The sequence below is a fragment of the Prinia subflava genome, chromosome 14, assembly GCF_021018805.1.
Source record: "Prinia subflava isolate CZ2003 ecotype Zambia chromosome 14, Cam_Psub_1.2, whole genome shotgun sequence".
NCBI classification, from domain to species: Eukaryota; Metazoa; Chordata; class Aves; order Passeriformes; family Cisticolidae; genus Prinia; species Prinia subflava.
In genome coordinates, this window is record NC_086260.1 from 16,848,643 (window position 1) to 16,861,958 (window position 13,316).

Here is a 13,316-nt window from a genome sequence, read left to right on the forward strand (position 1 = left end):
AGTATTTTTTTTTTTTTTTCATTTGGATTAAGAAATGACTCAGGGCCCGTAGATGGGTTTTCCTTCCCTGGTTCTTCCTGTAAACTCTGACTCTACCATGCATGCTTAAAGCCAAATCGTGATGTGTTTTAGTCCTGCGGAGCTTTGCTATCTCCTGGCACGGCAACACCGGTGTCACTTGGCTGTGACAATGCCTTTCTGAAGGGTAACAGGGAAATTCATTTTTTCCCGGAGAACTGTTTGGGCACGGGCGGCTGGGCGGGCTTGGAGCAGTTCTCAGCACAGGGATGGCCAGCGCTCTGTGTCTCCCCACCGGGCTGTTTGTGTGTCTGTGTGTGTGTGTCCCCTCCGGGCCGCGTGTGTGTGTCCCTGGGCTGTCTGTGTATGTGTCCCCCACCGCAGGCTGAGCTCTGTGTGTCGTCCCCACCCCTGCCCCGGAGTAGGTTGTGTCTCCCCCCGGGATCTCTGTGTCCCTCCCGGGCTCTGTGTGTCCCCCCCCTCCCCCCGGGCTCTGTCTCTGTGTCCTTCCCTCCCCCCCGGGCTCTGTGTCCTCCCCTCCCCGATCTCTGTGTGTCGTGTGTCCCTCCCCGTCCCCCCCGGGGTCTCTGTGTGTCCCCCTCCCCGGGCTCTGTGTGTGTGTGTGTCCCCCCCGGGCTCTGTGTCCCCTCTGTGTCCCCGCTGTGCCGGGTCTGTGCCTTTGCTCGCGGCAGCCACCAGGGGGCGCCTGCGCAGTGCCCGCGGAGGGGCCAGGGCGCCCCCTGGCGGCGCGGGCGCTCCCGTCACCCGCGGGAGCCTGAGGGGTGTCCCCGATGTCCCCGCGGTGTCCCCGCGGTGTCCCCGGGCGATGCCGGAACGCTCCAGAACCCCCTGACTCCCGCTGGCTGTGCTCATGCCTCGTTGTCCAGCCGCAGATCCGTGCTGGCTCTCAGCTCGGAGCCCCTGCGCTGCAGGAGGGCTGTGGGTGTGTTTGTCGTGAGCCGGGTGTGCTCGGGCTGCTGAGGGCTCCCCCGGAGACAGGCGAGTCTTCTTCCCCTGCTCCAAGTGTGCTGCTGGAGAGGTGGTGGAGGGACGGGAGGAAGAGATGGTGCGTGGTTTATGGATGTTTTATGGGCTGTCAGACTAAAGAGTGATATCTTTACTAGGGAAATGAGATACGTGGAAATTACTTGCACGTATTATGAACCTTGGATTATATGGCTGCCATATGATACAGCACGTCCACAGATACAAGTTGGGTTTCTGTAGGATCAAGCAGAAACCGTGGTTCAGTTTCTTTTATTTCTCCTTGTCTATAAATAATTACCATTCGCTGTAGGCATCAAACCCCAAGTTTCCTGTTGTGTCAGTCAGTTGTTTCCAGAGAATGAGTGTGACTTTGTCACTTGGCTCAAGCACGGTATTTCCATGCTGCAGCTCATTTTCCAAGACTTCCCTTCCCCTTGATGTTTTGCCTCTGGAGGGAGGTGGTTTCTCAGGTAAGCTCCCTGCTCACCATGGCCCTGAGAGCAGATGCTTTGTGTAAAAGCCTTCCCAGGCGTAAAGGCTTGTTCATGGTTTCTCTGTAGCAAACAAAGCTCTTCACCTGCAGGCATCAGCTCTGCTCCTCCAGCCTTTGTATGAAGACAGCAGCTGATGACAATGAGATTCTGCAGAAGGTGATCTCTGTCATTTATTGGGAATCTAACGAACAACACTTGTTTCCCTTCATTCCTTCAGGAAGTGAATCTAGTCCTGTTGGAAACCATGTTTTGAAACAAGACCTCGGGAGTAGCACAGAATTTCTGTATTTGCTTTCTCTGTGTCCTTGGTAAAATAGCTCATTACTGCACTGATGTTTAAAAACAAACCACAAAACAACTAATCCTTGAATACAACATAATCACATAAGCTTATTGTCAAACAAGCTGAACTCTTTGCCTCACAGAAACAAAGGCTAGCAGGTGTCTCTGAAAACCTGTAATGCTATTACAGACACCTGAAAAACCCTTAACTGAAGTTTTGTGCAGGTGCCACTGGTTTGAATCTGCCTGAGCAGAAAGGAATTGATTAATTGGCCTTGAGCCTGGTACTTTGAGGATGAGACTTGGAAACGTGGTCATTCACCCCACAGACTTCTGAAAATGCTGTTCTTGTATGAACAACGTCAGGCCAGTGTTCTTGGCTCAAGGCAGGTGTGTGACCGAACTTCCAGTTCTTTTGCAGGGTGTGGATTTGCAGAAAGGAAGTACAAACTTTGTTCCTAGAGACTGGACAGATTTAATAAGCTTTCTACTTAATGTATGTAAAACAAACTCGAGAAGCGCTGTTTGTAAATTGGCGTTCCTGTTAATCTCTTGTTGCTGTTAACATTACGTCTGTTGTGGACTCTCCTGGCTTTTCTGGAGGCATTTTTAGGAAAACTGAAGGATCTTGGTGTTGGCCTGGCTGTAATCACAGGAAGGCGAGGTGGGGACATCCTGGGGCTGGACTCTACCCTGGTGTCTGTCATCTGTGTGGTGCAACATTCTGTGTGTGCTCAGGAGACAGACTTCTGGAATAAACCTGGGACAGAGACCGAACTGTTCCTGCTCACACCTCTTTGTGCAACTGTTGGAAGTAAACACACAGATGACAGAAGAAACCAGAAGCTTTTAAGCCTTCAAAACCTCCCTCTCTTTGCTCCTTGTTTTCTGACCCTTGCAATGTGACTCCTGTAGCCCCTCTGCCCCTCCCCACATCAGCATCGACCCAAAACAAAATCAGGAGGAAAATCTTGGGTAAAAAATATTGTAGGACACCTACAGTGGAAAACTGTAATCGGTCTTGGAGAGAAGGAAATAACTTGGAAGAGAGGGAAAACCAGGTCATGCAAACATGGTTCTGGAAAAACAGTACTGACTCTCCCAGAGGTGTCTTGCCAAATGTTTCTGAGAACTGATTTTTTGTTGTTTAGAAAGGTACATTTTAGCTTGTAAAAGAACAGAAAAACTAAAAATAATTCTCAGGTGATCAGAGTCTGGTTAGTATTAAAAAAGGAAGTATGTACTGGCCTTCACTTGTGTTTAGGCCAGTGTCATAATAATGGAGTGATTAATAATGAAAGTGTGTATTGCATTTCACTACCGTATTTTCATTGTGCCGCATTTCTTTTCTGTAAAATATATAGAAAGGTGTATATATGTGAAATATTGAGCTTTTTTAGGGCTCTGCTCAGGCCAGTTAATGAAGTGAGTTTCCCTAAGCTATAAAGGTGATGTGGAAAGGCGACAGCTGGGTGTTGTGTTTCGTGAAACCACTGCTCCCACTGCAGCTTCCCAGGGCCATTTGTTAACAGCTTTTCTTTGGGCGGGGGAGCCAAATGGGATGTAGGAAACCTATGGTTTGTTTTTGTTTTTCTGCATGGCTATTAATTTACCCTTCAGGCCAAAACAGAGTTTAATTGGAAAAATGTATCACTTAAAGCATGACTTATAACACACTACACGCTCCCTGAGCGTTCTATATTTAGGTTCTGGGTTCTTTTTTTTTTTAATAAAAGCCTTTTCAGAGGCAGCGTGGTGTTCCCTGCAGTCAGAGCAGCGCGGCACCGGCACGGAGCGGAGTCACCTGCTGGCAGCACGACCCTTGCCAGGACCGGGACCTTCCCGCGGGGGTCTCGGTGGCCCCGTGGCGGCTTCCCCGCGTCCGGGGCACGGCGGGGCTGCGGCTTCCCCCGCCGGCCCTGCCCCGGGGGCGGCCCCGGCGCGCCCCGCCCGCCGCCGCTGCGGTGGGAGCCGGGAGCGGCCGAGGATGGCGGCGGCTCCGGCGGCGCGGGAGCTCACGCAGAACCCGCTGCAGAAGACGTGGGAGCCCTACGACAACGGGCTGCCCGCGGGGCACAGCGCGCAGCGCGGCGGTGAGCGGCGCCCGCGGGGGGCGAGGGGACGCGGCCGAGCCGCAGCGCTTCGGGCCGGCCACTGCCGGGGGCTGCGGCGGCCGCGGGCCCCCGTGGAGGGTCGAGCCCCGAAGCTGCTGGCTCTGTGCCCGGCGGAAGGCGGGGAAGCTGCGCTGGAATGAATGTGTATTCTGCTTGCTTTTGTTGGTGTTTTGCGGGTTTGTTTGGGTTTTTTATTTGTTAGGCGCTCTGGTGTCAGGGAGCGTTTACATTCAGTATATTCGTCTTGGAGAGAGGCCTAAAAATGTCACTGTGTTCTTGTTTTGGTTGTTGTGTTCCTTTGGGATTTTTTTTTTCCTTTAAGGCCAATGCTGTATCAGCCCATCTGTTCTGTGAGTTAATGACTTCCCATATTTTGAGGTGCAGCCAACCAAGTCGTCAGCTTCCTGAGACTTTGGCTGTGGCGTTTGTAAACCATAGTTCATTAACAAACTTTGCCTCACAGGTTGTTTTTTCCTCCTCTTTCTTTCATTTTCCCCCTTACTTAAGTAACTGAGGTCCGGTACACGGCAGTTTTGCAGACAAAAGGGGCTTTGTCGTGTAGAATTGTTTGTATTTGTCATGCAAAGAGGCTGTGCTGACAGAGCTGAGGCTCTGCCGGTGTGGCAGGAGTCCATGGGCTGCAGCCTTGGCTCTCTGCTCTTGCTTCGGTCCAGCCCTTGCTAAAAAAGAAAACCAAACCCCTCCCCCCACAAAGGAAAAAACCCCCACCAAAATCCCAAAGCATCCCTAACTCTCTTCTTGTGTGCTGGGCAAGCAGGCAGGAGTGTGTTTCTGTGGGAACTGAATTACTGCAGTATCTGAACCATAGCGGGTTGAGATGAATGCTGAACTAGAAAGAGGGTCAGAAAATGTGTATAAATGTTTTGTAAACATGCTAAGAAGACTGCTTCATTGTAGCCTTAATTTGTCATCTCTTTTCCAAACAGAGTAATATCTGTTATCGTTCTGACACAGATACTGTTTTACAGAAAAGTTCCCCAAACCCAAGAATAAAATTGCATATGAGTCATGTGTAATTTGACAATGTACACTGTCTTCTTGGCAGAATTATTTAACTTCACTTGACTATAAATTAAAAAATATTTCACATGCTTGTGGGGGTCTTTTGTAGGACTCCATAAGTTTAATGCCTAAGAGCCCTTATAAATGAAAAAAAAAAAACCCTTTTGCTAGAAAAAGAGATTGCCTTTTTTTTTTTTTTTTTAATCCTTTTGCAGCCCTACCTATCAAAAAGTCCGCAGTCATTTGTGATATATGAGAATTACAAACAGCCTGTAAAGGAGCAGAAGTTACTCTTCCTTGATAAAAACATCTATTTTGTTTCAGCAAACCAAGAACCCTTCATAATTTTTCCCATGCAAGGGTGTTGCAGGCTCCTTTTCCCTGAGATTTCCACGTACTTTGCGTTGCCCTGTGTTCTGGTGAGGCAGCGTGACCTGTGGGTGCTGCAGCTGTGCTGTGGCAGCTCAGGAGGGACTGCCCAGATGGGATTTGGAGCTCTTGGGTTGACCAGTTCAGATCTTTGCTGCTTCAGGTAACTGTGTCAGATTTTACTGTTCCAAAAGTACCAGCTGAAGCTGGAAGTGGTTTTCTTGTCCTTAGGTGTAGCTTTGCAGTGAGAAAAGTGAAGTTAGTCACTCTGTGTTTTGAGTTTCTTGGCTAAACAAGATGAACTTTTTCAGTCTCCTTTGGCTGGGTTTTTTATTTTCTCCTTTGTTCTGCTGACCTTTATCTGCACTACCTTTAGTCTTTATCATTCTGGAAGGTGGATGGGCAGAACTGTGCACACTTCCAGTTGAGGACTCGACAGATTTATCTGCAAAAGGACTTCCCTGTGTTAGCTGGTTTTAGTGTGATTTTCTAAAGGTTGTAGCAACTGCAGTTGTCTGGGGAAGAAGAAATCTGTTGAGCTGTGCCAAGGTTTAGCTGTCAGAGGGCTTTGAAGAGCCAGTTCTTTTAGTCTGTGTGGTACAAGGTCTTGAGTTGTGTCCGTGTGCAGCCTACTGAGCAGGCAGCTCTTACCACTGCTGCAGCTGAGGTGACTGTTCTGGTGACCTTCCAAAGTCACACCTGGAGGCACTGGGAGTGCATATTGTTATTAATAGCTGTGGCTTGCCTTTTGTGGTCACTTGTGAAAAGTTTTGTCTGTGAATAGGTTGAATTAAAGCTGCTCCTGGCATTGGATGTTCGGATTGCTTTAACCTCTGAATCAAGCTGTGAGCTGTAAATGTGGACATGAAAAACAAATAGCCAAGTAGGTCCTAGTGAAAGTTGTTTGGGGAGGCCAGCAGAGGATGTTTATAATGAGAGATAAACAGTGAACTTCCTGTGGTTAAACATTTGCCCCCCACTCCCAGTTAAATGCTTTGTTTCCCTACAGCTGCTGGAATTTGGTCATTCTAATAATTGCCATTTGCTGTTGGTACAGCAGTAGAACTGTACATCCAAAAAAAGAGTATCAAATTACTATTTCTGCTCTGAAGAGCTCTACCCTTTGAGCACGTGCTGCTTGTGTGTATTTATGCTCTTGATCCTAGGAACTGAAAATAGGAGACTGAATGAGGTGAGGATGGTGCCTGAGGAGCAGGATGTGTGATGGGAACATTGTTGGCATCAAAGCTGGAGGAAGCAAACGGTGGCCCTGAGGAAGTCAATGACACAGCAGCTTGGAGCAGCTGGTGGCACAAGGCTGGCCTTGGGACAGATGTGAATTCTGAATCCCTTGTACCATGGTGATGTTGAAAACTGATAGTTTGGACAAAAAGAGGAGAGGCAGAAGATAATGGACTTGTTCAGGTCTAGGAGCAGAAGCTTTTCAGGAAGAACAGCAGGATGGGGAAGTCATCCCCATGGGATGCAGAGAATGGGGACTGGTTGTCATCACTGATCAAAAGGATATGATGGATTAGCTATGGTTAACTTGGATATGTGATGGGTAAAACATGTAGGGCTAACCTTATTTGGAAGGGTGGTTGTGCTGGCTTAAAGTCAGAGATATTTGTGTATGAGCCTCTAAATAGTACAGGATTTTGGAGAACAGGCCTTGAACAGAAGGCCATAGAAACTGCCAGAACACTTTGTAAACTTCAAATCTCTAACAGTAAGAGCTTGATACAAAAAACATCTGTCCTTTACACATATAAGGAAAAAACAAAATCTAATTCTGGGTCAAAGGAACGGAGAGCTGATAATTTGTTTGGTAGTAAGTGAACCTGGAAAATATCAACTCTTGACTCTAATTTCACAAGATCCATGAGAGTTTTGAGGACTGATGGATTGCAGCACAGCTGATCTAGATTGTCCCATGTCCCAGTTTGGTTTCACAACCTTCTTTTGCATTTGCATTATTTCACAATAGTCTAACAGTCAAGAAATAAACATGTACTTTCTTTTTCCTTGACTGTTAAGTCTTAAACTTTAGAAGGGTAGGCTGTCATAATTTTACTCTTGAGTTGCAACTTGCTGTGTTGTTCTAATGTTTAAGAAATATTAAACTGGGGCAATGGCTCTGCTTCAGTTGCAGCACCTCATCACTTGGCCATTTTCCCTCACTGGTTGGTATTTTGGATGTATTTTTCCCATGTTCCCTCTCTTTGGCAATGCTGTTTATAAACATGCACTCTTAAATGCATATATTACAAGCATCTGTTTTAAAGAAAAAACTAACTAAAGTCTTAGAAAATCTTTAGCAAATAACGGCATACAACTTGTAAGTTTTGTTTTACTGTTCTGAGGGCTTGTGTTCCTCTAACAAAATTGGTGTTGATGGTACATCCATACATTGAGGCTATCAGAAACCCTTAGGAGTTACATATGCAAATCAGTAGTGAAAAATGAGTTTGTTTTCTCGAAACTAGACCTTGTAGAGATATTTCTGGAGATAAACCAGACAATCTAGTGGTAAGGAGTGGAGAGAGAGCTGCCCTTAGCAGTCTGCCTTGGCTCTAACTCACACACCTGTAACTCACACTGGAATTGTTTTTAATATAAATTGAATGATAGTGAGGTGCTGTGAAAGGGGAGATGGAACACTGGGCCACTGGGAAACCAGGAATTACATATATGTGCCTTGTGGTATGTTTGGCTGTTTTTATCAGCCTACTTCCTCATGTCAAACTTGCTTACATTTCTTCAAGGGAAACATAAACCATGAGACACTGATGTTGAAAGTACCTTAGTGGGAATGACTAGTCCTCCCTGCTTGCAGTGAGTGTTGGCAATATTCTGTTGAGAAAGCTGTGGTTTAGATAAAGTGAAAGACTATTAATTTCTTTGGAGTATGTGATACATCCACAGAGCTTTGCATTCTGTTGTGGTCTTAACTTTTTTATTCAGCTAATGAACAAAATTAAGCCTTGTTAATTTTACAGGATCATAAGGGAAGAAATAAAGTCTGCTGTGCTGAGGCTCTGTGTGTTGAGAATGCTACATTGAGGTGCAGAAGAAGTGAAGTGGCTGCTTTGTGTGCTTTTATTTTTACTCCTGCTGTTTATCTGTGAATGGGCTGTTTTGGCCAGCACACGTGCCTTTGGCTTTTACTTCCCAATGCACAGGTGTGTTTGTCACCAAGTGCCACCTGTGCAAGTGTTATGAGGCTGCAGCCACTGGTGGCCATCTAATCCAGAACACCAAACATTTGTTTAGTGCTCTGAATTTTAGACTGTGAACTGCCACCCTTTTGTTAGAGACAAGCACTGAGGGGTGCTGTGTCTTACAGCACCATGTCCTGTGCAGTGTTGTTTACAGGGACGTGGCATTTTGTAAAAGTGGAGTATTTGGGATCACTGGCATCAGTGATGTTCCTCCTTACAAAGACAGAGGTATCTGTCTTTACAGAGTAAAATCATTCTTGGTCAGCCTGGCACCTAATGAGAGTAGGATTGCCTCCTAAATATCCCAACTTGTTTGATTGGGATATTTCTCTTGGTTTCTGCTCTGTGGTTACCCACCAGAGTGATTGGAATAACAAGTGAGATGTGCCTGTTAAACTGGACACATGGGGTTCTAACAGAGGCAGCTTTGCTAGTTTTGTACTTTATTTGAGGAAATATATGTAAAAATGCAGGTGGTAGCAGACTGGGACACTGAATGTCCCTTATGCATGTTTTAGTTGTGTTGTTCTAGTTTGCTGCTTGGTTAGAAAATCTATTACAAACCCATGCAGGCAGTAGGACTTAATTTAGAAATTTAGCTGTTGGTATAATCTGTGAAGCAACCATTTAAGTGGTTTGCAGGTCTCTTCATGGCAGCTTCCAAGCCTTAGTTTTACTCCAGTAAAAGGTTTTATCGTTGGATTATCAAAAGACAAATGTTCTGTGAGAAGGTGAAATTTGTATGGCTGACCCCAGCAGCAGAAAAAAAGAAAAAAAAAGAGGAAAAAAAAAGAAAAAAGAAAAAAGAAAAAAAAAATATAAAGGTGCTCTAAGAATAAAAACTTAGTTAATTCTGCTTGGAACGGGTCAAAAAGCTTGTTACAGCACAGTTCCTTGCAGAGCAGGAGGTGTTGGGGCTGTGTACAGAGGCTTTCTGTACAGATCCTGGTTTGTCTTTTCCAGCTCTTCCCTGCTTGTACTGAAAAAATGTTCGAAACTTGAGCTAGCTGTTTCAGGTGAAGGACCTTATGAACAGGCTTTGAAAACAAATATCTTTTCTTAAAATTTCTAGGGGTCAGGGGTTTCTTTCATCTCAGTATTTTATTGTGCTGTCCTTAAAGCTGGAAGCAAGGCTGTTAAGCTTAATAAGCGCTGTGCTCTTGGCACTTTATAGACTTTGTTGTTTCCCTAGAGACTTCCTTCACCCTCTTGGAGAGGGGATTCACAGCCTGAAGTTATGACAAAGAGGAAAAGAAATTATTACTTTTTTTGTTTATAGGCTTCTGCACAGAGGAACGTACTCTGGGGATTTTTATCACTGTCCTTCCAGAGACTTGGTCATGCTTGGATGGATCTGTTTTGCTTTGCATTTAGTTCCCTGTAGCTTTCATTACAGGGAGTAGTTGACTGTTGCGTGGAATTGAGGTTGGGTACCATTTTACCTCCTCTCTCCCATGAGAAGTGGTGTATTTTTAATATTTTTGGTTTGTGTCTTTCAACGTACATTTTAAAACAGCACATCTGCCTTTGCTAATCTGCTTGTTCTTTTTTGATCTGTTGTGTGAACTATCTGCACCAGATTTATGCAAGTGACTTTGTGGGATGGGACTTTGGGAATCCAAAGTTTGGGAATCTTGAGCAATCACAGTCCTTTGTACAAAAGTTCAGTTATGCCCTACAGCTGATCACTGAGATTTGTTCTTTTGGACTGAATTGATGTCTGCTCTGTCAAGGCACTGAGGAAATTGATACACATGTGGACTGTATAGAAATTAATTCCCTTAAAAATAGAGAGTGGAAGGAGCTGGTGGTATCTGCATCACTTTAATGTCTTCTTTCTTTTTAGGCAATTCCTTGTAGCTGTGATAGATTAATGCAAGGTATCCTTAGTTTTGTGCCGTTAAAATGTTCAAAAACTTGTGAATTGAAAGGAAATGCCTCAAGGTTTTCAGATTATACATACAATTCCTTCAGCCTCCTACAATGTTGAGGAGTTTTTTAAATCAGATGCTCTGGCTTTGATTAAGAGTGTGTACATATATCTATATCAGATTATTGTACTTGATTGTGTAGGATAATTGTGTCTTAGTAACAGCCAAAATGAGCTCTGCTCAAGAGAGATTTTAGTGTTAATTATACTTAAAGCAGAAATAATCAGTAGTGAGTAGCATGTCTTACTATAATGTATTAAGCTGCATCTGTCATGCTGATTTTGCTCAAAATCAAGAAAAGATTGAGCAGTGCATAGGTGTTGTCTTAAAAATGTAAAATTATTTTAAAAACTGTGCACCTTGCTGTTTCCTTTCAATGCAAGCACTGAACTGAGGTACACAGGGACATAAGATGTTGGTTTCCTTTTTTTTTTGATATTGTTTCTATGTGCAAATACACAGGTTTCTTTTCTGCCTGTTTACACCTCACATGTCCATCATTGCACTACCACTGACTCACCCTCCAAAATTCATCATCAGAAAGGCAGTGAGGTTCACTGTCCTGCTGTAGAGCCCCAGAAGCAGGCACATGCATGAGCTGCCTGGATGGGCACCTTCTCAGAGAGGTTTTCTGCAGCAGCAGCCTTTGCTTTGTGGGAGTGCTGTTGGTAAATCCTGCTTTCCTGTGTTTCTCTTCCAGTATGTATGACCAATTGCCCTACTCTGATTGTCATGGTGGGTCTTCCAGCAAGAGGAAAAACCTACATCTCAAAGAAGCTGACTCGCTACTTAAATTGGATCGGAGTGCCTACGAAAGGTGATGGGTTTACTTTTGTTTACATCAGAAGGACAGGACACATCAGGTGGTTTATAAACCTGATTTCCAATAATTTTGTTGCCAAGTTTAACTACTTAAAATCCTTCTCTTTCGTTAATGTATATTTAAGCAATAACGTACACAGGCACATTGCTGTTTAAGTGTTAATTAATCAAATTATATTGACTGTCCCATTACCTCCTTGTTCTGCCAAGTGCCTAAATCAACCTTTTCCCCTTATCATTGAACACTGCCCTTTTTTGTTTCTTTTTTTTTTTTTCCTTCTTTTCCTTTTCCTTTCCTCATGTGGGTGAGAAGGAATGTTGTTTACAAGCAGTTGAGCAGTCAGCACTTCTGGGTTAAACTTCCCGACTTCTCCACCTTTTTTTTCTCTGTGAACTTTGTGCTACTTGCAATTCTCTACTTCTTTGTGTTTGTGGAATGACTTGCAGTTCTTTGTCTAAGTGCCCAAAGACTGAGGCAATTGCCACTTATTATCACCTTCTTAAGGATTTCTGTGTGTGTTTTGGGCAGGAGGCTTAAATTTGCTGTGCCAAGCACCTGCCTGGGCTGCTGTGGTGTCTTGGGGGCCCGGTAAACAGGACCTAAATCCATCCGAGGTTCTGAGCAGCCGCCTCCCCTTCCTTCTCTTTTTGCAGAAGAGCAAGATTCTTTTAGTGTGCTGTGAATCCGTGTCCAGTGCAGTAATAGTAGCTTTATGCCTAGTTAATAATTTAAACAACATTAAACATATGAGATCATACTAAAGTGTGGAGTTTTGGCTGGCTATTCAGAAATGGGTTTCCTAGTAGCTCTAAGAGGTTAAGATGAAAAGTTCTTGCCTATATTTAAACTGCCTTTTGATTCTAGGGTAAAGCTTTTTGTGTGGGCGTTTTCTTAAGTTTTTAGGAACTTGTATAATGTGCTTTATTTAGAAGAGACATTATGGGGGGATATATTATATTGTTTAAGAGTTTACAGGATTTAAATTATCACTTGGTTTTGACTGTTTTCACATGGTTTAACCCTTCTGATGACCAGCATCAGCTAGTTCAGAGTTCAGTTTTATCCATTAGGCTGAAATGGAATAACAATCCAAGTAGTTTAGTCTATATGCAAGGTGACAAAATGCTTGTATGTTAGATACTTAAATTTGAGATGTGTTATGTATAAATGTCATTGAGTTTGAGCACTCACTGTGTGAACTTTGACAGGCAGAAGTGCAGTATTGGACAGCAGACAAGATACTATCCACATCTGGCTCCTGCTTGGTTGAGTGTTTCCCAAATACTAATTTTACTGTAGGTGGGGTTTGGCTCAGTTTAGGAAGAATGCTGTGGGCTCCTGTGAGGAGCACATCAGAAAACAGGCACACTTGTGCTTGATGAAAAGCAGGTAGGGCATTGCTGCCTGATTTTATGGAAATATGCAACATAAAGTTGCAATATGAGCTTCTATCCTTGGTTGCTGGGTATTGTTTGTTTGTTAGAAAGGGTGACTGAGATTTTCTCAGGAAACCACAGAGCCTTTCTGTTTGTGTCTTCAGTGATGCAATTTTACTGAAGTCAAAGTCAGTGTAGAACACCTCACAGCCTGGCTGAGGGAATAGATGACATTTTCCCTAATTCTTCCAGGCAGTGGGACTGAACTGATACAGGATCAGTATCAAGTAGCCCTAACATCTGCTACCCTTTGGCTCTTAATGTCTTAAAATTAGTGTGTGCTTAATTTAGCAAGAGTTCTTGTTCTCTGGGACAGATGGTTCAAATGATGAGGTTATGTAAACTAGAGAAAAGATAAATACCATCTTTTCATGTAACATTAAGCAAGATGGAGAGCTCAAGAACAGAAAATGGAGGTAAATAGCCCAGGCTTGCTGATGGTTGAATCATTTCAGTCATTTCTATGTCTTCTTCCTTCCAAAATCCTCTGTTTAGAATGTGAAATGGTTAAAAGTACAGGGGACTTGTCTGTGCTTTTTGAAGGAAATGAGGTCAATTAGATGTCTGAATAGAATTGTGTTGCAATGTTGTTTTGAGATAATAAGCTATGGAAACTTT

At 44.2% G+C, this 13,316-nt stretch overlaps 1 protein-coding gene across 7 annotated transcripts in view; it reads left to right on the forward strand.

Moving 5' to 3' along the window:
- LOC134558250 (6-phosphofructo-2-kinase/fructose-2,6-bisphosphatase 4) overlaps window positions 1–13,316 on the forward strand; it is a 51,105-nt gene that overhangs the window by 11,883 nt on the left and 25,906 nt on the right. For 3 of the 7 annotated variants that reach the window (XR_010082325.1, XM_063411915.1, XM_063411916.1), the window contains exons 1-2: window positions 3,572–3,874; window positions 11,140–11,256. Coding sequence is in view for 6 of the 7 variants with exons in the window: in XM_063411915.1 (XP_063267985.1) it covers window positions 3,769–3,874; window positions 11,140–11,256 (223 nt within the window). In the remaining variant the exon portion in view is untranslated. Of the gene's footprint in view, window positions 1–3,571; window positions 3,875–11,139; window positions 11,257–13,316 lie in introns of those variants that run through there. The other 4 variants (XM_063411919.1, XM_063411920.1, XM_063411918.1 and 1 more) reach the window with 3 other exon arrangements.